Genomic DNA, 27,192 nt, shown 5'->3' on the forward strand with positions numbered 1-27,192 from the left:
TGGCTGTTAAGGATAGGAATACATCACAAAAGTAAATGCCCATGGGCATATGGATATTTGTTTTATTACTTACAGTTTCAAGTTTCAGATGAGTTTGTGGGTATCTGACTAATGTCATTCTTCAGTGTATTGAAGGATGGCAGTAACTCAGGGGCCTGGAATCAGATTCAGGGTTGTGCTTGTAAATCAATAGTAATAAGCCCCACCTCAATTGATTGGAAGTTGCTCCTAGGGTTTCAGCTCCAATTTGCTTAGGTTCAGTGTGGATGATGAGTGAACTCTGCACCCTATAGGAACAGGCGCATCGGCTTTTTCCTTGTTCCCTTGTGGGCAGGGAGATTTGCTAGTTGTGTAGTAGAAACACGTGTAACTCAAAGCAGTTTTGAGCCTAACTGCCTGTTCTGTATAAAGAGGGATGCTGATGGAACGTTAGCCAGGTTCAGACATAGCATGCTCAGGTTAATGTTCTCTTCAGCTGTTTTGAAAATCTCATGTGAAATATTTTTATTTAAGATCTAATAATAGCAGAAAGAGTAAAGTGATTTTAAACCTTTGTATATTTTTAGCTGTGTGATTTTGGGCAAATAGCTTTCCCTCTCTGGGCTATTGTTTATAACCTTTGAAAACAGGACAGCTTTAACAATCTATGCCATGTGCTGTGTGTAGTCTGACTCTTTTTGACCCAATGAACTGTAGCCCGCCAGGCTCCTCCGTCCATGGGGATTCTCCAGGCAAGAATACTGGAGTGGGTTGCCATACCCTCCTACAGGGGATCTTGCCCACCCAGGGATCCAACCTAGGTCTCCCACATTGTAAGTGGATTCTTTACTGCCTGGGCCACCGGGGAAGCCCCTAACAATTTAGTACCCTACAATCAAATCTATAAATACTTTCAACAGAGAGCTTTAAACTGGTTGCCACCAAGTTTCAAGGAAATATAACCCATTATACAAAAACCAGATCATTTTCCTTCTCCTGTGGGCAAAACTGCAGACCTTGCTTGGGTTGCGGTGATATGGTAACTGCCCCGTGAAAAACATTCATCCTGGCGTTTTCTCTTTAAAAAATGCCAAATGTAGGCCTTAGCCAGTTGTGCGGTAGTAAATGAAATGTGGAGAGGAACATGTGGGCTTCCTCCCTCGATATGGGGGACTGAGTTTTAAACTAGAAAAGCAGAATTTGGCACCAAGCAAAATTGTCTTACACTCTTCAGGGAGTCGTGTCAGGTAGGTAGTGTGTGTGTAGAGTGTTAGTTGCTCAGTGTCTGACTCTTTGCGACCCCATGGGCTATAGCCGATCAGGCTCCTCTGTCCATGGAATTCTCCAGAGCTCCCCTGGAGAAGGGCATGGCAACCCAGGTCTCCCGCATTGCAGGCAGATTTCTTTACCATCTGAGCCACATTTCGTTCCTAAAGTTGACCTACTCTAGACTTAGGGAGTCACAGAGTCGTCCCACTGACTGTGCGCGTCCCCGAGACCTCGGCCTCTACGTGTCCATCTGTAAGTTGGGCATAAACGAGTAAAAATGCAGATGAGCACCGGACCTGTGGTAAACTACACTGGGAAGATCCCAGGGGACCGGAACGGGGTGGGGGCGGGTCCCAACTTAGGTGGGCGTTTATGTCAGGAGAGGGATGGTGATTTGGACCTCAGTCCAGCGAGACCAGCTGCCCGGCGGAGAAGTGCCAACGAAGCAGGGGTTAGGGGAGAATCTATGACTGGGGGGTGGGGGTGAGGGCTCCGGCGGAGCAATCAGGTCGGGGATGGAGCTTCGGGCCCCTCCGTGCTTTGTTCGGTTACAAGCCAGGCCCTTCTTTCTGGAGAAGCCAATTAGATCCCCGCCGGGGGATCATCTGACCTCGCGTCTCCCGCCAGGAGGGGCTTCGGCAGGGGCGGGGCCGGCGGTCGCCTCCTCCAGGACCCGGCCGCGGGCCGTGCGGGGGAGTCCCGGGCGCCGCCGCGCAGCCCGGCCCCGCCCCGCGCCCGCCGCGCCCCGCCCCCGGGGCTTCCCGGGCGCGCGCCGCCCCGCCGTGTCCGCGCGCCACGCCCCCCTGCTCGCGGGCCGCGTGCGGAGCCGCGCGCCCCGGAGGCTCCGGGACCGTGGCGGCGGGCGGCGGCAGAGCAGCCGTCCGCGGGCCATGTCTTCCCCGGCCGTAGCGAGGAGCTCCCCGGGAGGGAGCCAGGAGGTGGACTCGCGGCCGCAGAGGCAGGGCCGGTTCTGGGAAGTGGGCGGCGGCGGCGGCGGCGACCGGCTGGAGCGCGCGGCCGCGGAGTCGGAGCGCTGGGAGCTGCTGCTCCGCCGGGGCGAGCTGCTGGCGCTGGGCGGCCACCTGAAGGGCGCGCTGGAGGCGTACGCGGCGGCGCTGCGCCGCGGGGCCCCGGTCAGGCCCGAGTGCCTCGGCACCCTGGTGGACTGCCTGGTGTTCAACTACCGGCTCCGCCACGGCTTGGGCTGGAGCGCGAGCCCGGCGGGGGGCGCCCACCGCGGCGTTAGCGCCGGCGGGCTGCTTAGCTGCCTGGGCTGCCGGGGCTTCCTCAGCGAGCCGGTGACAGTGCCCTGTGGCCACAGCTACTGCCGCCGCTGCCTGCGGAGAGAGCTCCGCGCGCGCTGCCGCCTCTGCCGGGACCGGCTGCCGCCCGCCGCGGCCCCCGATGCCCCGGGGACCTCCCCGCGGCCGCCCCCGGCCACCGCCATCGCCGCCTCCGGCTTCAGGACCAGCGTCGTTCTCAACCACCTGGCCGAAAAGTGGTTCCCGGGCCAGCGGGAGCGAGCCCGGGCGGCCGGCCGGCTCGGGGAGCTGCTGCTACCAGGGGCGCTACCGGGAGGCCCTGGCCGCCGCCTGCGAGGAGCTGCGAGCAGGTGAGCGCGCGGGCCCCGCGACCGCACCCTTCCTTCCCCGAAGCGCGGGGCGGCCCCAAGCTCGTCTGCGCCCCAGGCCGGCTGCCGCCCAGGGCTTGCGTCTTGGGGTCCCGGGATGTGTGTGTTTTGGGGGGTGTGTGTGTGGGAAGGGGCGGCGCCCCGAGGTGCTTCGGTCACAATGGGGATCGCCCTGGAGCCGACTGTGACGCGGCGCGGGGTTTCCTCCGCCTCGGCCTGGCGCTGTGGCGGGCGCGCCCCGAGTGGAGCGGCGCGGAGCGGGTGGCCGGGCGAGGCCGCGCGAGCGCGGGATGGGGAGGGAGTTGGGCGAGCCTGAGCGTCGGCTCGCTTCCTGCCGCGCTCTTTCCGGTAATTGGCCGCCCGGGCCGGGTCCGCCGCGGGGAGACTCCTTGCCGGGGCGGGGAAGAGGATCCCCAGCCGAGGCTGGGCGTGCAACGTATATACCTTGGTCTCCCGCAAAAGTCACCGGGGCAATTGGAAGCCGCGGGAGGCAGAATTGCATAAGCCGGGGTGGGTGGGGGTGGTGGAGGGCGTTGTGTAACGGGTGACGTCGGGTGGGCGTGGCGGGAGCTGGGCGCCCGCACCCCGCACCCGGAGGCCCGGTCGGAGCTGCCCAGGGTTGTCCCAGTCTTAAATGAGAACACCCGGAGACTTGCTGCCTCTTGATGGTTCCCACCTGTCTGTTTCAAAGCGTGCCTATTTCAGAAACGCGTGTGCTTCCTTTCGAATGCACGTAGCTCACGGTGAAGATAATAGAGGTAGTCTCTGGTGGAGTTCGTGGGCACGCTTGTGTTTGCCTTTCCACGCTCTTGATCAAGCTGTGGCGGCGAAGGGCCTCTGAAGATCTTTGGTCTGTTCTTTCGCCGCCAAGAAGCAGTTTCAGCCTGCTAACCTAGGCTAGCCACTTTCCTTAAAGGTGGTTTGGGGCTGTGGAAAGAGACCTTGGCGGAGTTAGTTAGCTGTGTAAAATGAAGCGTTGTTCTTTAAATCGGTGGTTTTCTACCATGGGTATTCCCTCCACCCCCACCCTTGGGACGTTATCAGAGGCAATGTCTAGAGACATTTTTGGTGGCCACGCCTTGTGCTAGTGGAGTGGTGCTGGTACAAATAGTGGGCAGAGGCCACGGAGGCTCTTCAGTATCCAGTGATGCGCGGGACAGTTTCCCACACAGTGATCAAGGCCCGAAGTGTCAGTTTTGTCCCTGTTAACCCTCGTGTGAAATAAGCATATTTCAAGATGGAATGGAATAATACTTGGAGAATTAATCACCAAGAAAGTAGATATCCAGAAGATAAACTGATGAGAGGTTTGAGGTGCATTTATAAACTGTAACTGAAAGCATCTTCTTGGAGGCTTTTTATTTTTAACCCTAAGCGCTCAGTCATTTTGAAGTAGTCACTATGTTAAGTCATTTAATACCTTTAGAATTCAAACCACAAACTTGGCATGCTTTCATATGCTTTCAGTATCTTTATATGGGGAGTAACAGTTATAGAAGTAGCATGATAGACCCAGAACAAAACAGAACTATTTGGAATACAAAATTCCTCAACAGCTCAGTCTCTCTGGATGAATCGAGTTTGGATGGTCAACGAAGGACAGACCATCTAGGACACGTTCCTGAAAATGAGGAAGCAGAAGCCGGGGCAGTGACATGACTGGTCCACAGTCACACAGCCAGCTGATGTGTGGAGGCAGCACTGTGTCCTGCAGTTCTCCTAAATGTTGGATCAGGGTTCATCCTACCGTTATGGCTCATCCAATGAAAATGTGTAGCATCAATTCCCAAGGAAGTTTTTTGCCACTAGTGTGAAATAAAGGAGAAACTTACTGACAGCCCTATTCATTATTAACTCCCACTGATTTAAATGGTTTGACCTCTTAAATTAGGCATTTTGAAAAAATTCAGGTCCTAATCCACAGAAGAACAGGGAGTATTTACTAATTAAGATCTAGCTTAGCGTTCTATGACCAATAATCTTTTTAATTAAAGAAGATTTTGGGCCTGGGATTGAGGATATTTTTAACAGGAAAAGACTGAAATACCTACTCTTTCTCCTTTTTTTTTTTTTTCAATTTACGTAGACTCCATGTGGGAATTTTGTCCATTCAGCTGCTTCATTCTACTTTTGCAGGACTAGAACCCAAGACTCCTTTGACTTTGTCCATTTTCTCCTCATTTTTAGGTCTTTGAAAAAATCTTTAATTCCATACTCCAAAATGTGTCTGATTGGTACTAATGAGGATAACTTTTTTCATCTTTTGAATCTTTAGTACAAAGTAGGAAGAAAAAAATCTTAGAGCTAACAAATTATAGTTGATGGAGTGCAGATATTATGTGTTTAACAGTTTATGAGAGTAAATAAAAAGGTTTAGTAGAGTTATAAATCTACTTGTGCAGTTAAGGTTTAACTTTTTGAAAGCTAGTTAGCTAGAAAGGCATTTGAAATGTGTTTGTATAATCGGACAGCTGTACCCCAGATACCTTCATTATTGCTAACAGTGGAAAAAGACTATAATTTCTTCGTATAATTCTTACAATGAAACAAGTAAATACTATTAACTAGAAAAAATAATCAGTCTACAGTTAGCCCACACACATCCAAATTTAAGCCCTTTCAACAAGAAAGGAAAGCTAGAAAACCTTTGCCAAAATCAGAACGTTCCCATTGAGATTACATAAGTTTCTGTTGAAGTATATTTAGATAACATTTAATCCATTGATCTTTTGGTATTACCTTTCAGATGTTTCATAACTTTGTCTTTTTAGTATTCAAGAATATTATGTAAAGATCTTTTCTGCTTTGGTTCTTTATACTTAAAATGATCCCACTCAGCTATGCTCTTTGTTTTATTTTTAATGAATTTTTACACTGACTTGCCACTCTCCCCACAAAAAAGACCAACAGAACAGTATAATTTATAATTTGAAATGGTTAGAAAGTAAATAAAAGTCACAGGGAAGAGAACATTTTATTTAAAATACTTGGAGAAAAGTTTTATTTTTAATACTAAAAAATGTTTGGCTATGCTAGATCTTATTTGCAGCGTTCAGAATCTTCTGTGTTTGTTGAGGCATGTGGGTTCATTTTTGTTTTGTTTTGTTTTTAGTTGTGGCATTTGGAATCTGTAGATGCAGCATGTAGGGATCTAGTTCCCTGACATGGGATCGAACCTGGGCCTCCTGCATTGGGAGTGCAGAGTCTTAGCCATTAGACCACCAGGAAGTCTCTGTTTTGATTATTAATTATGTATTCCTTGTCAGGTATTTCAAAATGTTTTATATCATTTCATTGTCACAAAGAATCCTATGGAGTACTATTATCCTCAGGGCAGTTGAGGCACCTGGGGTGCCTAGTACAGCCCAGTAGTTAGAGCTGTGCATATTGGTGTCTAACGCCAGGGTTTGAATCCCAGTGCAGTCTCCACCTGCTCTCGGGCCTTGGGCCTGTGTCTTACCTCCCTGTTTTGCTTTCCTTATCTGAAAAGTGAGCAGAGTATCTACCTCATAGATAGATAACAATCATAACAACAGCCTAGGGCTGTTGTGAGAATTAAGAGAGTCAAATCATGTGAAGTGCTGTGAATGGTGCCTGGCAGATAAATACCCAGCAAATATTAATTAAAATATTCTTAAAATGTAAAATTTGTGCCCCAGCTAGAAGATGATTTACCCAAAATTGAAATCTAAATCTTACAATATCAAGTCCTGTTCTTTTCTCTCTACCACGTTAATATTACCAGCGCATGTGTGCAGGCTAAGTTGCTTCAATCGTGTCCAACTCTTTATGACCCCATGGCGGGTAACCTGCCAAGTTCCTCTGTCATGGAATTCTCCAGGCAAGAATACTGGAGTGGGTTGCTGTTCCCATCTCCAGGGGATCTTCCCAACTCTTGGATCCAACTTGGATCTCCTGTTTTGCAGGCGGATTCTTTACCATCTGAGCCACCAGGTTATATTAACAGAGTGAGGGTTAAATCCTGATTCTGGCCTACATATGTTAATTAGTAGTAACATTTTAGCCTACATCAATGTAGTAACATTTTAGCATACATCAATAAAATATAGATGCTGCAAGGCTTTTCTAATAAAAAGATTAGTCCAATTATGTGTATGTTAGGCGCTAAGTCATGTCCAACTCTTTGAGACCCCATCGACTGTAGCCCAGCAGGCTCCTCTGTCCGTGGGATTTTCCAGTCAAGGATACTGAAGTGGGTTGCCATTTTCTTCTCCAGGGGATTTTTCTGACCTGGGGATCGAAGTCCGGTCTCCTGCATTGCAGGCAGATTCTTTACCATCTTAGCCACCAGGGAAAAAAGATTAGTCAAATTATAGGTAAATACTGAATACATTTAAAGAAAATGTAAAAGGTATTTTAACATTTTATTAGTGAGGTTAACATGAAGAGATTTGAATTTAATTTATCACCTCAAAGAGTCGGACAAGACCGTGCGACACTTACGCTTCACTTCAATCTTATGTATCCCTTGGAGTGGGGCAGGGCAACCCACTCCAGTATTCTTGCCTGGAGAATCCCATAGACAGAGAAGCCTAGCAGACTGCATTCCATAGGGTCGCAAAGAGTTGTACACAACTGAAGTGACTTAACTGTGCAAAATTATGTATGCCCTAACGTACTCTGCCAAATGCTTGAAACAGCAAACATTGACATTTATATGGTGGTTTATACTTTGCAACACATTTTCACTTCCGTTAACTGAGTCTTAACCAAAGATCACGCGAGACAGGAGAACATGTATTAGTACCCCGAATTCATAGAATGTAGAAAAAGGGCTCCAAGAAAGTGACTTTTTAAAGGCAAGCAAATAACCAAGTTACAACTGAAAGCAGAAACTGGGCATGTGGATATTGCTTCTAAGACTGATTTTAAAATGAGCATATAAAACATAAATCTTAAGTGTTCTTTTTATTAACAAGTGTTTATTGAGTGCTTGCTCTATACTAGGCTTTGTTTTAGGTGTTGGAAATATAGAGGTAAATAAAATCAAGTGCCTGTCCTGAAGAGAGTTTGTATTTTTTTGTTTCTCTTAAAGTTGCAGCAAATTAGTATTTATTGAAAATAGTCAGAAAAGGGGCTTATTGCTTAACTGATTTCTAACAGACTGAATGTGTATCCTGTATATATCTCTGATTCATCTTTCCTTTAATTTAGAAGTTCCCTTTTAGGATTTTTGCAGTGCCTCACGGTCACTATTATAACAGCATTTTCTCATTGTTATAGAAAATGAAAAAGGGGGTTATATAAATAACTCTTAAGTGATCTGTTTAAAATAATTTCTATGTTTTTACCTTTTATTCATCAAGCACATGATGAAAGATTTACCGAAGCTCAGTTATCATAGATGTCTCATTTGTATATTAAACTTTGGTTTACTCAGAATTGTTTTTATATTTAGTGAAATATTTCTGGAGGCTTAGATGTACTTAATTATAATGTTAAATGTATTTGTATAGTATTCTGCCTCTAATGGCTTCCCTGATAGCTCAGTTGGTAAAGAATCTGCCTACAATGCAGGAGACCCAGGTTCGATTCCTGGGTTGGGAAGACCTATTGGAGAAGGAATAAGCTACCTACTCCAATATTCTTGGGCTTCCCTTGTGGTCCAGCTGGTAAAGAATCTGCCCGCAATGTGGGAGACCTGGGTTCGATCCCTGGGTTGGGAAGATCCCCTGGAAAAGGGAAAGGCTACCCATTCCAGTATTCTGGCCTAGAGAATTTCATGGACGGTATAGTCCATGGGGTCGCAAAAATTCAGACACTACTGAGCGACTTTAACTACTGCCTCTTGCATTATAAAGATATTTTTTGAAATTGTTATTATATTTTACTATAGAAAGTGAATGATTTAAGAGAACTCTAAAATGCTAAGCAGAAGTTTCTGTTCAGTTTTTTTTTTTTTTTTCCTTGTGGTATTAATAGAATAGGATCATTCTTTTTTCTTCCCCTCCTTTTGTCCAACCTGCATTACTAATCCCTAAAGATATTTCTTCTGTCCATGGAATTCTCCAAGTAAGAATACTGGAGTGGGTAGCCATTTCCTTCTTCAGGGGATGTCCCTGACACAGGTATCAAACCCAGGTCTCAGGCATTGCTTGCCGATTCTTTATCCTCTGAGCCATCAGGGAAGCCCAAAGATATTTCTTACCTGGCTAAGGATTATTTGAGTAAAAGATGTAGAAAATACTCTTCTAATACCTTGTATTAAGAACTGATTTCATTTATTTATCAACTTGTTTTGAAATATTTTGTACTTTAACAGTAATTGTTATTTATTGAGCGCTTATGTGCCAGGCCTTGTGTTAACTGTTAACATTCATCCCTTAAAAAAAAAAAAAATTTATTTGTCTGTGCTGGGTCTTAGTGGCCACACATAGGATCTTTGATCTTTAGTTGTGGCAGACTGGATCTAGTTCCCTGACCAGGAATCAAACCTGTGCCTCCTTCGTGGGGAGAGCAGAGTCTTAGCCTCTGAACTACCAGGGACGTCCCCTCAGCAGTCTTAAGATGTAGGTACCTCGAGCATTTTATAGGTAAGGAGACAGAGGTTCAAAGAGTTAAATGGTCAAAAGTGAATCAGAACCCAGTGATTATGATCTTAATTAGTATGCCAAACTACTATTCCTGGACTTTATTAATCGCTAATAACTTGTCAGCAGCTCTTAGTTTAACTGTGATAACCAAGTTCTATGGAAAATATTTGGTATTTCAGTTAACCATTGGAATTCTTAAACTAGCTGAACATATAAAAAGAAAAGACACTCAAGAGGAATGATAAAGGAAATGAACAGGGAATTTTTATACTTGCACGTAAGTAATTCAAATAGCCAATAAATAGTTTTAAGGTCAAACTCAGAAAAGGCACACTAAAATAATGATGCTGTTTTTCATTTGTATTTTTAAATTAATTTATTTTAAATGAAACAAAGATGAATATTTTTTAATGATAAAAAGTTCACAAAGAAGATAGACATTGTAAACCATTAGACACAAAGAAACAAATACATCAGAAGACATATAAGGGAAAAGGAAAAATATATAATCATAATGAGACATACTAACTTTTCTCTAAGAATATTTTATGAAGTGCAGAAAAAATAAGAATCAGAGCATCTTGAATGATATCATTAATAACTTGACTGTAATAGATTTATGTTTAATTAATGTATATAATCTTATATCCTACACAGATATATTTAACATTTTGTGTGTCATATGTTGTTATTAGATGTCCATAGGAGATTTAGAAAAACGGACAAAAAGATAAACATTACTAAATTTCAAAAAGTAGAATTCTTGGTGTGTGATTCAGTTATACATATACCCATATTATTTTTTAATTTTCCATTACAAGATATTGACTGTAGTTCCCTGTGCTATGCAGTAAACCTTTGTTGCTTGTTGTGTATATATTTTTTAAAATTAGAAATCTAGCATTCTATTCATAATAAGTTGAACAAATGGAATCAAAATGTCAAAAATTTTTAATTAGGCAAAAATTCATTTTCTAAACTATGTTATACATATTATTTATATATATGTATACTAAAGCTTTTCTACTGCGCTTGAGAAAGAACATCAAAAAAAAAAGGCTCTGAGAGATGGAGAAATTGGAAATCATAAAGTAAATGAAATGGGACACTGAATATGAAATAGAAAAAGTGAAACAAACTAAATAAAAGTAAAAGCTCCTCATGTAGTCCAGTTGTTTTTAAACATGGCTGCTCGTTAGAAGGAGAAGGCAATGGCACCCAACTCCAGTACTCTTGCCTGGAAAATTCTATGGACAGAGGAGTCTGGTAGGCTGCAGTCCATGGGGTCGCTAAGAGTCAGACACGACTAAGCGACTTCTCTTTCACTTTTCACTTTCATGCATTAGAGAAGGAAATGGCAACCCACTCCAGTGTTCTTGCTTGGAGAATCCCAGGGACGGGGGAGCCTGGTGGGCTGCCCTCTCTAGAGTCGCACGGAGTCGGACACGACTGAAGCAACCTAGCAGCAGTGGCAGCTTGTTAGAAACATATCTGGAGCTCTGGCAAAAAAGAAAAAGCAATATCTGGGCATTTTTTTCCCCCCAAAATCCCATGATAATTATGATATGCGTCTGGATTTTAAAAAGTGATTACAGGTTTTCCTATTAAGTGGTAGTTTTGGTGATACAGAATTCTATTTTTCTAGTGACCAATCATGATACGGTGGTATTAAGTGGGTAATAGTTACATAATCACAGTAGTAAAAGATGTTTATCAGTTCTCACAATCAATAGCCAGACAAAAAATAAAAGATAATTACAATTGCAATCCATAATGGAAACATGATTAACCTAACTATGAAATAAATACATACAATTTTGGGGGGGGTCAAGCAGAGTGATGTGCTAAGTGGAAGTGCACATGTTTTCCATGTGTTTTCATCTGCTCATCCAGTCTGTCTCTTTTGGTTGGTCCTTTTAATTCATTTACATTTAAGGTGATTATCAATATGTATGATCCGATTACTGTTTTCTTACTTTGGGGTGGGGTGTTATTTTCTGTAGGTAGGTCTTTTCCTTCTCTTGTTTCCTGCCTAGAGAAGTTCCTGTAGCATTTGTTGTGAAGCTGGTTTGGTGGTGCTAAATTCTCTTTTGCTTGTCTGGAAAGCTTTTCATTTCTCCATCAGATCTGAAGGAGAGTCTTACTGGGTAGAGTATTCTTGGTTGTTGGTTCTTATATTTCACTCTAAGTATATCATGCCATTCCCTTCTGGATTTATAGAGTTTCTGTTGAGAAATCAGCTGATAGCCTGATGGGCGTTCCCTTGTATGTTGTTTGTCGTTTTTCCCTTGTATGTTATTTGTCGTTTTTCCCTTGTCGCTTTCAGTGTTTTATCTTTGTCTTTAATTTTTGTCAGTTTGATTTGCTATATGTCTTGGTGTGTTCCTCCTTGGGTTCCTGGGACTCTCTGTGCTTCCTGGACTTGGTTGACTATTTGCTTTTCCATGTTAGGAAAGTTTTCAGCTATTATCTCTTAAAATATTTTCTCAGGTCTTTTCTTTTCTCCTTTTGGGACCCCTGGAATGCAAATGTTGGTCTGATTAATGTTGTCCCAGAGATCCCTTAGGCTGTCTTCATTTCTTTTCATTCTTTTTTCTGTTTTCTGTTCTGTGGCAGTGATTTCCACCATTCTGTCCTCCGGCTCATTTATCCGTTCTTCTGCCTCAGTTATTCTGCTATGAATTCCTTCTAGTGTACTACTCATCTGTTTGTTTGTTCTTTAGTTCTTCTAGGTCTTTGGTACACATTTTTTGCATCTTCTCAATCTTTGTTGCCATTCTTTTTCCAAGATCCCGAATCATCTTCACTGTCATTCTGAATTCTTTTTCTGGAAGGTTGCCTGTCTCTACTATGTTTTAGTTGTTTTCCTGGGGTTTTATCTTGTCCCTTCATCTAGGATGTAACTTTCTGCTTTTTCATGCTGGTTGTGTGTTAGTCTCTCAGTCGTGTCCGACTCTTTGTATCCCATAGATAGTAGCCTGCCAGGCCCCAGGCTCCTCTCTCCATGGAATTCACCAGGCAAGAATACTGGAGTGGTTACCATTCCCTTCTCCAGGGGATCTTCCCGACCCAGGGATCAAACCCGGGTCTCCCTGCATTGCAGGCAGATTCTTTACCATCTGAGCCACCAGGCAAGTCCTTAACTTTCTGAAATGCGGTTTGTTTTACTCGCTGTGGGATTGTGGTTCTACTTGCTTCTTCTGCCTGCCCTCTGATGGAGGAGGCTAAGAGGCTTGTGTAAGCTTCCTGGTGGTGGGGAAAACTGGGTCTTGCTCTGGTGGGGATGCCCTTGCTTATTGAAGCTTTAATCCAATTGTCTGCTGATGAGTGGGTTTTCCGCTCCCTCCCTGGTAGTTGTTTGGCCTGAGGTGACCCAGCCCTCAGCTCTATGGTGGGGTTGCTGGCCACTTTCAAGAGGGTTTACACCAAGGGGGACCTTCCCAGCCTGCTGCTCCCAGTGTCCCGTCCCTGTGCTTGGTCCCTGCCGACCCACACCTCCACAGGAGACCCTCACACCAGCAGGTGGTTTTGGTTCAGTCTCCCGTGGAGTTACTACTCTTTTCCTCTGGGTCTTCGTGTGCGCGTGGTTTTGTTGTGCCCTCCAAGACTGGAGTCTCTGTTTCCCCCAGTCCTGTGGAAGTCTTGTAATCAAATCCTGCTGGCCTTCAAGGTCAGATTCCCTGGGGATTCCCAGTCCCTTTGGTCCCCAGGCTGAGAAGCCTGACGTGGGGTTCCGGACCTTCACAGCAGCAGGAGCACTTCTTTGGTATTACAGTTCTTACGGTTCTCCAGTCTGTGGGCCACTCACCCGGCGGGTATGGGATTTGATTTTATCGTGATTGTGCCCCTCCCACTGTCTTGCTGTGGCTGCTTCTTTGTCTTTGAATGTGGGGTGTCTTTTTTGGTAGGTTCCAGCGTCCTCCTGTCGATGGTTGTTCAACAGCTAGTTGTGATTTTGGTGTTCTCACAGGAGGAGATGAGCGCACATCCTTCTTCATTCCTGTTTTCCTAGAAAACAAAAATACACAGCTTCTGGGACTGTAACATTTTTATAAAAGGAGGGTGAGCAGAATATATTGAAGACTTTGTATAATATATCTACATAGCTTTCTACACACTCAACTTTCTAGAAAATGAGGAAATAAACTGATATGTAAAAGCTTATAGGTAAGTGTTCATTGCAGTACTTTTTATAGTAGCAAAAATTAGAAGTAATAGGGAATTTTACATAGATGGTATATATAATGGAATACTTTGCAACCATTAAGTATCTTGTGGATATAATCACATTGATAAAAAGAGCAGATTATACACAGTATATATGGTACATTTTATAAAACTATACATTAAAAATGTAATCTACCCACACAGATAAAAAAGTACAGGTTATATGCCAACACTGGTTATTTCTTAGTTCATGAGAGCATGAATTGAGGAGCTTAAGACAACAGATTTTAATGAATTGCTTTGTGGTAGGAAAAGGATCTTGGTTCTTAATTTTCTGTATTTTTCAAAGTTTATAGGTAAATATTTTATAGCACTTGTTATTCAAAACAAGTTTCTTGAAGATAAATGATGTATACACACCTCTTACTACCCATCACCTCCTGGAAAACCGATTTCTTTGAGAAGTCTCCACTTTGGAGAACTCTCTTCCCACAGCCCATGAGGTACCTTGGACCACTTAAAGCTAGTTTCATCAGATGTGTAACAGAATTTTATTTCAGTTGTTTTATTGACCTAAGTACTCACGATACCACCATGTTGAAGAGAAGAGGGAATGAGGGCAAAGATTGACGAGCCCAAGGGGACAGATTTTAATGAATTTCCCTTGCTTCAGCAGACATTTATCAAAGCCGGAATAGAGGATACAGAGACAGTAAATAATGGAGGTAGCTCAAAAACAGGTTTTTTTTTTAATAATTAAATATATGCTACGCACATACAGTGATGGAATGCAATCATAATAGCAAACACTTAAATAGAGCTTATAATTTACCAAGCGCTGTTGTAAGTACTGTGCACATGTTACTTCTGTCTTGAGTAGCCCTGTGAGCCCTGCTATTAGTAGAGGTGAACAGCAGGAACTCTGGATCCAGGTGGCTGGAGGGAGCACCTAGAATCCTTCACTTAGAAGCTGTTTGGTCTTGGGCAAGATACTTAAACTCTCTGTACTCAGTTTCTTTATAAAAATGCAAACAATGTTAGACCCATATAGGATTGTTCTGAAGGCTGTAGATCATTTAGAACAGTTTATAGTTTTTATTGTTACCAAATAACTGTATTAACTGAAAAAAATTATCATCTCACATATTTAAAATTCTTACCCTTTGCTCCTTTGTGTATATTTTTGCATTTAAAAAGTCTATTTAAAATTAGTTCAGTTCTTCCCTTGGGGGTAGGGGTTTTTTTTGTTTTTGTTTTTTTTAATTTTTATTTTATCACCCATAAAAAGGAACGAATTTGAGTCAGTTGTAGTGAGGTGGATGAACCTAGAGCCTGTTATACAGAGTGAAGTAAGTCAGAAAAACAAATACTGTATATTAACACATATACATGGAATCTAGAAAAAATAGTACCGATGAACCTGTTTACGGGGCAGAAATAGAGACACAGGCATCGAGAACGGACCTGTGGACCCTGGGGTGGGGGAAGGAGAGGGTGGGACGAATTGAGAGAGTAGCATTGACAAATGCATACTACCGTATGTAAAAGAGAGAACTAGCAGGAAGCAGCTGTATAGCCAGGAAATTCAATTCATGTGCTTTGTGATGACCTAGAGGGGTGGGTGGAGAAGGAAATGGCAACCCACTCCAGTGTTCTTGCCTGGAGAATCCCAGGGACGGCGGAGCCTGGTGGGCTGCGGTCTCTGGGGTCACACAGAGTCGGACACGACTGAAGTGACTTAGCAGCAGCAGCAGAGGGGTGGGATGGTGGGAGGAGGGAGGTCCAAGAGGGAGGGAGTATACGCATACCTTTAGCTGATTTACTTCATTGTACAGCAGAAACCAACACAACATTCTAAAGCAATTATCCTTTGAATATTATTGGAGTTAGGTTAACAGTGTGTTAGTTTCAGGTATATAGCAAAGTGATTCAATTATATATATACATGTATTATTCTTAAATTCTTTTCCATTTAGCTTATTACAGAATATTGAGCAGAGTTCTCTGTGCTATACAGTAGGTCCTTATTGGTTATCTGTTTCAAACGTGGTGGTGGTGGTGATTTGGTTCTCAGTCGTGTCCAGCTGTATGCAACCCTATGGACTGTAGCCCACCAGGCTCCTCTGTCCAGGGGATCTTCCCGACCCAGAGATTGAACCTGAGTCTTCTGCATTGGCAAGTGGATTCTTAACCACTGAACCACCGGGGAAGCCCCATTCGGTGGGTTGTCTTTTTGTTTTATGGTTTCCTTTACTGTGCAAAAGTTTTTGAGTTTGACTAGGTCTCATTTATTTTTCGTTTTATTTCCATTACTCTGGGAGGCGGATCTACAAAGGTATTGCTCAGATTTATGTCAGAGTATTTTCTCCCCATGTTTTCTTGAGAGAATTTTCTAATACCAGGTCTTACATTTAAGTCTTTTCTTTTAAAATTGGAGTATAATTCCTTTACAGTGTTAGATTAGTTTCTGCTGTACAATAAAATGAATCTCCCAACTCATCTCTCTCTCTCCTTTCTCCTCTATGTCCATGTGTCCATGATCTATGACTCCATCTCTATTCCTGCCCTGGATATAGGTTCATCTGTACCATTTTTCTAGATTCCACATGTATGCGTTAATACATGATACTTGTTTTTCTCTTTCTGACTTCACTCTGTATGACAGACTCTACGTCCATCAACACCTCTACCAGTGACCCAGTTCCATTCCTTTTCATGGCTGAGTAATATTCTGTTGTATATATGTACCATATCTTCTTTATCCATTCATCTGTCTTGGGCATTTGCTTTGCTTCCATGTCTTGGCTATTGTAAGTACTGTTGCACTGAACGTTGGGTCATCTGTCTTGGGCATTTGCTTTGCTTCCATGTCCTGGCTATGGTAAATACTGTTGCACTGAATGTTGGGGTACATGTGTCGTTTTGACTTACAGTTTTCCCAGGGTATATGCCCAGAAATGGGATTGCTGGGTCATATGGTAATTCTAGTTTTAGTTTTTTAAAGAACCTCCATACAATTAATTCTCTACTGTGGCTATATCAGTTTACACTCTCACCAGCAGAGCAAGAAGGTTCCTTATTCTCCACACCCTCTCTAACATTTATTGTTTGTAGATTTTTTTTTTTTTTTTTTACTTTACAATATTGTATTGGTTTTGCCATACATTGACATGATGTACACCACGGGTGTACACGTGTTCCCCATCCTGAACCCCCCTCCCGCCTTCCTCCCCATCCCATCCCTCTGGGTCATCCCAGTGCACCAGCCCCAAGCACCCTGTATCATGCATCGAACCTGGACTGGCAATTCGTTTCACATATGATAATTTACATGTTTCAACACTATTCTGCCAAATCATCCCACCCTCGCCCTCTCCCACAGAGTCCAAAAGACTGTTCTATACATCTGTGTTTCTTTTGCTGTCTCGCATACAGGGTTATCGTTACCGTCTTCTAAATTCCATATGTATGCGTTAGTATACTGTATTGGTGTTTTTCTTTATGGCTTACTTCACTCTGTATAATAGGCTTCAGTTTCATCCACCTTATTAGAACTGATTCAAATGTATTTTTTTTAATGTCTGAGTAATACTCCATTGTGTATATGTACCAGAGCTTTCTTATCCATTCATCTGCTGATGGACATCTAGGATGCTTTCATGTCCTGGCTATTATAAACAGTGCTGTGTTGAACACTGGGGTACACATGTCTCTTTCGATTCTGGTTTCCTCGGTGTGTATGCCCAGCAGTGGGATTGCTGGGTCGTATGGCAGTTCTATTTCCAGTTTTTTAACGAATCTCTGCACTGTTCTCCATAGTGGCTGTACTAGTTTTCATTCCCACCAACAGTGTAAGAGGGTTCCCTTTTCTCCACACCCTCTCCAGCATTTATTGCTTGTAGACTTTTGGATAGCAGCCATTCTGACTGGCGTGAGATGGTACCTCATTGTAGTTTTGATTTGCATTTCTCTGATAATGAGTGATGTTGAGCAACTTTTCATGTGTTTGTTAGCCATCTGTATGTCTTCTTTGGAGAAATGTCTGTTTAGTTCTTTGGCCCACTTTTTGATTGGGTCGTTTATTTTCCTGGAATTGAGCTGCAGAAGTTGCTTGTATATTTTTGAGATTAATTCTTTGTCCGTTGCTTTGTTTGCTGTTATTTTCCCTCATTCTGAAGGCTGTCTTTTCACCTTGCTTATAGTTTCCTTTGTTGTGCAGAAGCTTTTAATTAGGTCCCATTTATTTATTTTTGCTTTTATTTCCAGTATTCTGGGAGGTGGGTCATAGAGGATCCTGCTGTGGTTTATGTTGGAGAATGTTTTGCCTGTGTTTTCTTCTAGGAGTTTTATAGTTTCTGGTCTTACGTTGAGATCTTTAATCCATTTTGAGTTTATTTTTGTGTATGGTGTTAGAAAGTGTTCTAGTTCATTCTTTTACAAGTAGTTGACCAGTTTTCCCAGCACCACTTGTTAAAGAGATTGTCTTTTCTCCATTGTATATTCTTGGCTCCTTTGTCAAAGATAAGGTGTCCATAGGTGCGTGGATTTATCTCTGGGCTTTCTACTTTGTTCCATTGATCTACATTTCTGTCTTTGTGCCAGTACCATACTGTCTTGATGACTGTGGCTTTGTAGTAGAGACTGAAGTCAGGCAGGTTGATTCCTCCAGTTTCATTCTTCTTTCTCAAGATTTCTTTGGCTATTCGAGGTTTTTTGTATTTCCATACAAATTGTGAAATTATTTGTTCTAGCTCTGTGAAAAATACCATTGGTAGCTTGATAGGGATTGCATTGAATCTATAGATTGCTTTGGGTAGTATACTCATTTTCACTATATTGATTCTTCCGATCCATGAACATGGTATATTTCTCCATCTATTTGTGTCCTCTTTGATTTCTTTCACCAGTGTTTTATAGTTTTCTATATATAGGTCTTTTGTTTCTTTAGGTAGATATATTCCTAAATATTTTATTTTTTCTTTTTAATGGTGAATGGAATTACTAGAGCTAATCAGTGTTTGTAGGTTTTTTGATGATGGCCATTCTCACTGGTATGAACTGATACTTTATTGTAGTTTTGATTTGCATTTATCTAATATTTGGTGATGTTGAGTGTCTTTTCATGTGCCTTTTGCCCATCTGTATGTCTTTTTGGAAAGATGTCTGTTTAAGTCTTCCAGCCATTTTTGATTGGGCTGATGTTTTGATATTGAGCTGCATGTTGTTGTTCTTGTTTTTCAGTCACTCAGTCAACTTTTTGTGACTCCATGGACTGTAGCACACCCTGGCTTCCCTGTCCTTCACTACCTCCCAGTGTTTGCTCAAACTCATGTACATTGGGTCAGTGAGGCCATCCAACCATCTCATCCTCTGTCACCCCCTTCTCCTCCTGCCTTCAATCTTTCCCAGCATTAGGGTCTTTTCCAGTGAGTTGGCTCTTTGCATCAGGTGGCCAAAGGATTGGAGCTTCAGCATCAGTCCTTCCAATGAATATTGAGAGTTGATTTCCTTTAGGATTGACTGGTTTGATCTTACAGTCCAAGGGACTCTCAAGAGTCTTCTCCAACACCGCAGTTTGAAAGCATCAGTTCTTTGGCACTCAGACTTTTTTATGGTCCAGCTCTTGTATTGGTACACAACTACTGGAAAAACCATAGCTTTGACTCTGCAGCAAAATGACGTCTCTGCTTTTGATGTCTCTCCATTTTCCTTCCTCAGGATTGCTTTGGCTATTTGAGGTCTTTTATATTTTCATACAAATCGTAAATTTTTTTGTTCTAAATCTGTAAAGAATTCCATTGGGAATTTGATAGGGATTGCATTGAATCTGTAGATTGCTTTGGGGATGGATTGCATTGAATCTATAGATTGCTTTGTATAATCATTTTCACAATATTGATTCTTCTAGTCCAGGAACATGGCATATTTCTCCATCTGTTCGTGTCATCTTTTGTCATCAGTGTTTTATAGTTTTCTGAGTACAGGCCTTTTGTCTCTCTAGGTAGGTTTATTCCTGGGTATTTTATTCTTTTTGTTTTGATGGTAAGTGTGATTGTTTAATTTCTCTTTCAGATCTTTTGTTATTAGTGTATAGGAATGCAGGAGATTTCTGTGCATTAATGTTGTATCCTGCAGCTTTACCCAATTCATTGATTAGCTCTAGTATTTCTTTAGTGGCATCTTTAGGGTTTTCTATGTATAGTATGGTGGGATTTGCGGACAGTGACAGTTTTACTTCTTCTTTTCCAGTTTGTACCCCCTTTCTTGCTTTTTCTCTGATTGCCACGGCTAGGACTTCTAAAACTATGCTGAATAAAAATGGTGAAAGCGGACATTCTTGTCTCGTTCCTGATCATAGAGGAAATGCTTTTAGTTTTCACCATTGAGAATGATGTTTGCTGTGGTTTGTCGTACGTGGCCTTCATCATGTTGATGTCTGTTGCCTCTGTGCCCACTTTTCTGGAAAGTTTTTATCATAAATGGATGTTGAATTTTGTCAGAAGTTTTTCCTGCGTCTATTGAGATGATCATATTTTTTTTTATTCTTTAATTTGTTAATACGGAGTATCATATCGATGTGTATATTTTGAAGAATCTTTGCATTCATGGGATAAATCCCACTTGATCTTGGTGTTTGATTAATGTATTGGTGGATTCTGTTTGCTAGTGTTTTGTTGAGGATTTCTGCATTTATGTTCATCAGTGATACTGGTCTGTAATTTTCTTTTTTGTGATATCTTTGTCTGGTTTTGTTATCAGGGTGATTGTGGCCTCATGGAACAAATTCTCTCTGCAGTTTTTTGGACGAGTTTGAGCAGGATGGGTGTTATTTCCCTAAATAAATGATAGAATTGGTCTGTGAAACTGTCTGGTCCTGGACTTTTGTTTGTTGGAAGATTTTTAATTACAGTTTCAATTTCGTTACCTGTGATTATTCTGTTTATAGTTTCAAATTCTTCCTCATTCAGTTTTGGAAAGTTGTATCTTTTTAAGAATTTGTCCATTTCTCCCAGGTTGTCCCATTTTATTGGCATATAGATGCTTGTAGTAGTTGTCTGTTATGATCATTGTATTTCTGTAGTGTCAGGTGTTATTTCTCATTTTTCATTTTATTATTTGAGTACTCTCCCTTTTTTTCTTTGAATCTGGCTAAAGCTAAAGGTTTATCAATTTTATCTTCTCAAATAACCAACATTTAGTTTTATCGATTGCTATTATTTTCCTCTTTTCTGTTTCTGCTCTGATCTTTATGATTTCTTTCCTGCTGACTTGGGGTTTTCTTTGTCCTTCCTTCTCTGGTTGCATTAGATGTAAGTTTAGACTATCTGAGATTTTTCTTGTTTCTTAAGGTGAGATTGTTAGAAGTGTTTGAACTGTTTTTGCTGAGTCCCATAAGTTGTGGATCATCGTGGGTTTTTTTTTTTTTTTTGGTTGTGCTGGGACTTCATTGCTGCGCAGGCTTTTTCTCTAGTTGCAGGGAGTGGGGCCTGCTCTTTAGTTGCAGGGCACAGGCTTCTAACTGTGATTACTTCTCTGGTTATGGAGCACAGGCTCTAGACGCACAGGCTTCAGTAGTTGTGGCTACCGGGCTCAAGAGCACAGGCTGAGTAGTTGTGGTGCACTGGCTTAGTTGCTGCAGGGCATGTGGGATCCCAGACCAGGGATCAGACTCATGTCTCCTGTATTGGCAGGTGCATTCTTTACCACTGAGCCACCAGAAAAACCCCCTTGTGTTTTCTTTGTCATTTGTTTCTGTGTATTTTTTTTTCTTTGATTTCTTTAGTGATCTCTCAGTTATTGGCAGCACGCTATTTAGCCTCTGTATTTGTGGGTTTTTTTTTTAACAGTTCTTCTGCAGTGTCAGATGTAATTTCTCATTTTTTTCCCTGTAATTGATTTCTAATCTCATAACTTTGTGGTTGGAAAAGATGCTTGATACTATTTCAGTTTTCTTAAATTTTCTTTGTCCTGATTTGTGACCCAAGATGTGATCTATCCTGGAGTGTTCTGGGTGCACTTGAGAAGAATGTATATTCTACTGCTTTCGGGTAGAATGTCCTGTGCTGTGCTTAGTCGCTCAGTCGTGTCTGACTGTTTGCGATCCCATGGACTTTAGCCCGCCAGGCTTCTCTGTCCATGTGGATTCTCCAGGCAAGAATACTGGGGTGGGTTGCCATGCCCTCCTCCAGGGCATCTTTCCAACCCAGGGTCGAACCCAGATCTCCCACATTGCAGGCAGATTCTTTACTGTCTGAGCCACCAGGGAAGCCCCAGAATGTCCTATAAATAGCAATTAAGTCTATCTGGTCTGTTGTGTCATTTAAAGTTTGTGTTTTTGTATTTTCTGTCTGGATGATCTGTCCATTGGTGTAAGTGGGGTGTTAAAGTCCCACATTATTGTGCTACTGTCGACTACCCCTTTTATGGCTGTTAGCACTTACCTTATGTATTGAGGTGCTCCTATGTTGGATGCATAAATATTTATAATTGTTGTATCTTCTTCTTGAATTGATCCCTTGATCATTCTGTAGTGTCCTTTCTTATCTCTTGTAACAGTCTTTATTTTAAAGTCTGTTTGATATGAGTATTGCTTTTAATTCCCATTTGCATGGAATATCTTTTTCCATACCCGCACTTTCAGTCTGTATGTGTCCCTAGGTCTAACATGGATCTCTTGTATACAACATATATATGGGTCTTGTGTTTGTATCTGTTCAGCTAGCCCTTGTCTTTTGGTTGGAGCATTTAATCCATTTACATTCAAGGTAATTATCAATATGTATGTTCGTGGGTTTTTTCCTTCTCTTGTGTTTCCCATCTACAGAAGTTCCTTTAACATTTGTTGTACAGCTGGTTTGGTGATGCTGAATTCTCTTAGCTTTTGCTTGTCTATGAAGCTTTACATTCAGGCCTTTAATCCATTCTGAGCTTATTTTTATGTGTGGTGTTCTGGTTTCATTTTTAACATGTAGCTGTCCAGTTTTCCCAGCAGTGTTTATTAAAGAGACACTCTTTTCTCCACTGTATAGTCTTGCCTCCTTTGTTGTAGATTAATTGACCATAGGTGGAAAAAAACTCAGATTTTATAGCTGAGGAAACTGAGGTACAGAGGTAATTTGCCCCAATTCACAGTGAGTGAGTAGAGGAGCAGAAGTTGAAGCCAAGCTGTCTGGCTTCCAGGCTCTGAATCCTTCTGGAATGCCACGTGGCAGTAGATGCAAAGGAGAGCACCTTGGAGAAGAGCTTGGTGAGCTGAGTCTTACTGGATCAGAAAAAGTTGTCCAGACAGAGGGGAGTTGCGTAGGGATGGTCTCACAAGGAGGAAGCTCTGTGAAAAGGAAGGAGGCATGAAGTAGGAAAAGGCGTGCATGGGGCTGACTGAGTAGCTAGGTCCTGTTGGGACTCACTGGGACATTTCATATTGATGGGAAATAAGGCTGGAGAGATGGGTGGGACCCAGGCACGCAGGAACGTGGATGTTGTGCTAAATAACGACATCTGTGGGTGGTGAGGGTATAGGTAAAACTGGAGGCATGGTGTGCAGTTAGCAGGCTGTTACAGTAGTCTTAGCTTAATTTTGGCTTTCAAAATGTTGTTATTAGCAATTGGATTGGAAAAGACCAGGGATGGATTAGGGAAATACTAGAGGAGGTAAAGCTGACTGTGGTAAAGGTTTGATTTGGACAGTGTTACTAACAGAATACAGCACACATATCCTTTTGGGGGTGCTGGAGGTGTGGAAAGTGACTGAGCCTGAGGAAAAGCACAGCTGGCTGTTGGAAATCTGATGCAGCTGGAGGTAGGGTGAAAAAAAGAGGTAGGAATTAAATCCTGCCCAGGACACTCGGCCCTGACACATCTTTATATTTCTGCACTTTTTCAACACACCGAGTCTGTGGTGCACCAGGCACTGCATGCCTGCAGCCGTGGCCTGAGGGGCGGGCCCTCCCTGGTGGCTCGTGCAGTGAGGTGGTCAGTTCATCCCAGGGTCCTGGGGCCCGGAACGGAGCAGATCATGAATATCTGTTGCCTGTAATGACACAGGCTGGCTGATGGCATTTTTTTCACAGTTGCCTTTCCCACAAGCGGACACAGAGGGCAGATGTTCTGTATCCTCATACTATTTCAGAGACCCTCAGTCATGCATTGGTTGGTTTTTTTTTTTTTTTTTGAATTAGGAAGGACTTGAAGGAAACAAGTGGAGTGGCCCTAATCTCTTTAATACTCTTGTGGGAGTTTGAACGCAACTGATGAGGCTCCCCGCTCCCCAACAGTCAGTCAGAATCACCATTCCATTGGCATGTGAAATGCTCAGTAAGAACAAAACCTGCACGGATTCGGGAAACAAGAGTTTTAAGATCTGACCCTCCTGTCCTCTCCTTCACGGGTCCACCACACTTCTCATCCCAGTAGACACCAGCTTTCCAGGGAGCCTGGGTAGCTTGAGCTCCTTGTTTGCATCCCTCGGAGGGGAGAAGCGTGGTGGACTGACCTGGCGCTGTAAAGACAGAGGTCTCCCCAGCCCCTTCCTGCAGCGCTGCCTTGGGGAAGCTGCGTAAAGGGCAGCGCCAAGCGGTAAGGACCTTGATCAGAGGGTACGGTACTCATGAGGTCCCCGTGGGCACTGCCTCCAGGGTTGTGTGGGGGGACCTGCTGTAAAAGGAAACACGTGAGAAGAAAAACAGTCCAGTAAGGGATCCCAGTGTGGAGGGGGCTGCTTGTTGTGACTGAAGCCCCTCTCTCTGGAGGTGCCGGAGCACAGGGGGGTCCCAGGGGTGCTGTTTGCAGGACCCCAGCTGTGCCCGACATGGTCCCCATCCTCTCCAGTTCAGGGAGCTGGATGCTGCTGTGGTGACCACTCCTTGGACCGGCTGGGCACCCGCTGCTCCCTGTTTCCCGGAATCCGGTTGTGCTTGTCCAGTCAGGACCACATGATGCCATTTCACAAGAAAATAGGATTTCCTAATGTGACTGTAAGCTCCTCAGAGACAAGGAGAAGGTAACATCTTTGAAACCTCTCTAGCATCTATCTAGCTTGGTGCTCAGACTCCTCATTCTTGATTGATTAATCACATGGAGCTTTCAGTTTCTATGAGTTTTTGTTTGGATAATGATATACAATTATATTGCTTTAAGAAACAAAAGATGAAATGTTCCAGACATGTCTTTTTCTGCTTAGGAAGTAAGAAATATTTTCATGAAATACTAATTTTATTCTTAAAATTTTTTCATTGGTATAAATTTGAGGTAACAGTTTGAGTGCTCAAGTACCAGCAATTGGAAAAGGCCTAATTGTTAAATCGAGAGTTATCTGTAAAGAAGCAAGCAATCATTTAAAAACTAGAGTAAAGGAAGCTATTAAGGAGTTTTATTATAGTTTTTATTTTGTTTGCCCAGGACGGTGGGTGGTAAGGTCTTTATGCCCTTCTCACAACAAATACTTTATTTTATAAGCATACATTTTGGAAGCCTTTAAAGATGAATAATAGCTTTAAAAAGAAGAGTGAAGTTAATGTCATCTGTAGATACTGAAAATTGATTTCTGGCTTAGACTTCAGTTTCAGAATCTATGTACCTGTAGTAATTTTTTTTTTAACCTTTTTTTATTGGAATATAATTGTTCTACAGTGTGTGTTTCTTCTGTACACTGAAGTGAAGCAGCTATAAGTATACAAAATCCTTTCCTTCTTGGGCCTGCCTCCAGCCCTCAGGTCATTACAGAGCACCGAGCTGAGTTCCCTGTGCTGCTCGGCAGGTTCCCATGAGCAGTGTCACGCATGGCAGTGTATATATGTCCATCCTGACCTCTCAATCTGTCCCACCCTCCCTTTCTACCCTCTGGTGTCCATATGTCCATTCTCTGCGTCCGAGTCTGTACGAAAATAGGATCATCTGCACCATTTTCCTAGATTCCACATGACCTGTAGTAATTGATTATAGTATCATAAATGAACCAACTAAGTGTCTCAAATTTTTAGTGCCTTTGGATACTAGTTTGGTTTCTCAAGTAGAGACAGCATAGTGAAATTATCACTTAAAGCTTTTTACCCTCAAATATTTGAAATTAAATCATTCTGGGGCCATCCAGTCCTGTTCTTATTAATGGAAGGAATTTAAAAAATTTTCCCTCTTAAGAAACCTGACTCTTGTCAACCCATTTCCTCCAGAAACAGGGCCACCGTGTCCTCTCCTAAGATCGTGCCTCGGTCAGTCTTTGTAACTGTGGGAATTCCATGTGCAGTAGTTACACATGTAGTCATTTATAAAGATTTCAAAATCAGGTATGAAAAAAGATTTACCACAAAAAGACAAATCTTCTAAACATCTAAGATACATCTTCTAAATCTTTACCTATGTTAGGAAAACATTCAGTTTCTTAGGGGTGATCATATTATCAAATATTTTTCAGTTTTTTAAAAAAATCAGTTTCCTCCACTAAAATAATCTAACCATAAGGATTTGCTATGCTGCTGCTACTGCTGCTAAGTCGCTTCAGTCGTGTCCGACTCTGTGCGACCCCAAAGACTGCAGCCCACCAGGCCCCGCCATCCCTGGGATTCTCCAGGCAAGAACACTGGAGTGGGTTGCCATTTCCTTCTCCAATGCATGAAAGTGAAAGTGAAGTCGCTTAGTCGTGTCTGACTCCTTGCGACCCCATGGACTGCAGCCTACCAGGCTGCTCCGCCCATGGGATTTTCCAGGCAAGAGTACTGGAGTGGGGTGCCACTGCCTTCTCCGAGGATTTGCTCTAACTTAGGGAAATGTCAGTATGCCAGTGGGTTGCACCTGTACTGTGCTTGGCTCACTGCCTTTGCGTCAGTGGTTACTGACTAGAATCGCGGAGTCAGTTCTTACCCTAGTATGATGTTTCCGTGGATTATACACTAATCTTTTAAAAATAATCAAACCTTCATAACATTGATTTCAGAGCCCAGCGACTTGACTCTGAAAATCTACAGAGCTGAATCGTATGCTGGTCTCCAAGAGTTTAAAGCAGCTATAGAAGATTTAAATGCAGTTCTCTTTCAACTGCCAAATTGGCCTGAGGTAAAATTACTGTTTTACATTTGCATACATTTAAGAATTTCAACTGTAGGGAATATGCATTTCAATTATGATTGTAAGTTACAACGAAATGGATTGGGTGATTTCTTTTAAATATATAGAATAGTTCTGGAAGTCTAAGGTCAATATTTTGAGTGGATGAATATCATCTGACAGTTTTTTAAACTATAAGAAATGTTTGTTTCCTAACTAGAGAACAACTTGAATTCGACACACAGGAAAAAAAAAACAAACAAACTCTAATATACAGCATTTCCTCAAAGACATACATCTGGCCCTATTGTGGAGATGGACCCAAATAGGTTGTCAGTAGAGGAGGTTTATTAATGGAGAGAGAAGAGGTTCTGTGGCTGAACAGTTGACTGAGGCATTGTGATGGGAACTGGGTGATGAGGCAGTCGTTTAATACGGTAGATGGGGGCCTTGCCCATGCTCTTTTGAAAAAAGATCTGCAGCATGTATATATTATATAATCGGTTTACAAATTCTCCTTTTTACCAATACTGTCAAGGCAAATCAGTCCATCTC

At 42.6% G+C, this 27,192-nt stretch overlaps 1 protein-coding gene and 1 non-coding gene across 2 annotated transcripts in view; both read left to right on the forward strand.

Moving 5' to 3' along the window:
• The first annotated feature begins 2,085 nt into the window (after positions 1-2,085).
• LONRF1 (LON peptidase N-terminal domain and ring finger 1) overlaps positions 2,086-27,192 on the forward strand; it is a 46,049-nt gene continuing 20,942 nt past the window's right edge. Inside the window, 3 exon segments of the mRNA XM_002698692.7 lie at positions 2,086-2,804; positions 2,806-2,860; positions 26,528-26,646. Of these exon segments, the coding sequence (XP_002698738.2) occupies positions 2,139-2,804; positions 2,806-2,860; positions 26,528-26,646 (840 nt within the window). The 5' untranslated portion in view covers positions 2,086-2,138.
• TRNAC-ACA (transfer RNA cysteine (anticodon ACA)) lies at positions 8,375-8,446 on the forward strand. The gene has a single exon. It is a non-coding gene; the product is annotated as a tRNA-Cys (tRNA).

Source organism: Bos taurus, chromosome 27, assembly GCF_002263795.3.
Source record: "Bos taurus isolate L1 Dominette 01449 registration number 42190680 breed Hereford chromosome 27, ARS-UCD2.0, whole genome shotgun sequence".
Taxonomy (NCBI): domain Eukaryota; kingdom Metazoa; phylum Chordata; class Mammalia; order Artiodactyla; family Bovidae; genus Bos; species Bos taurus.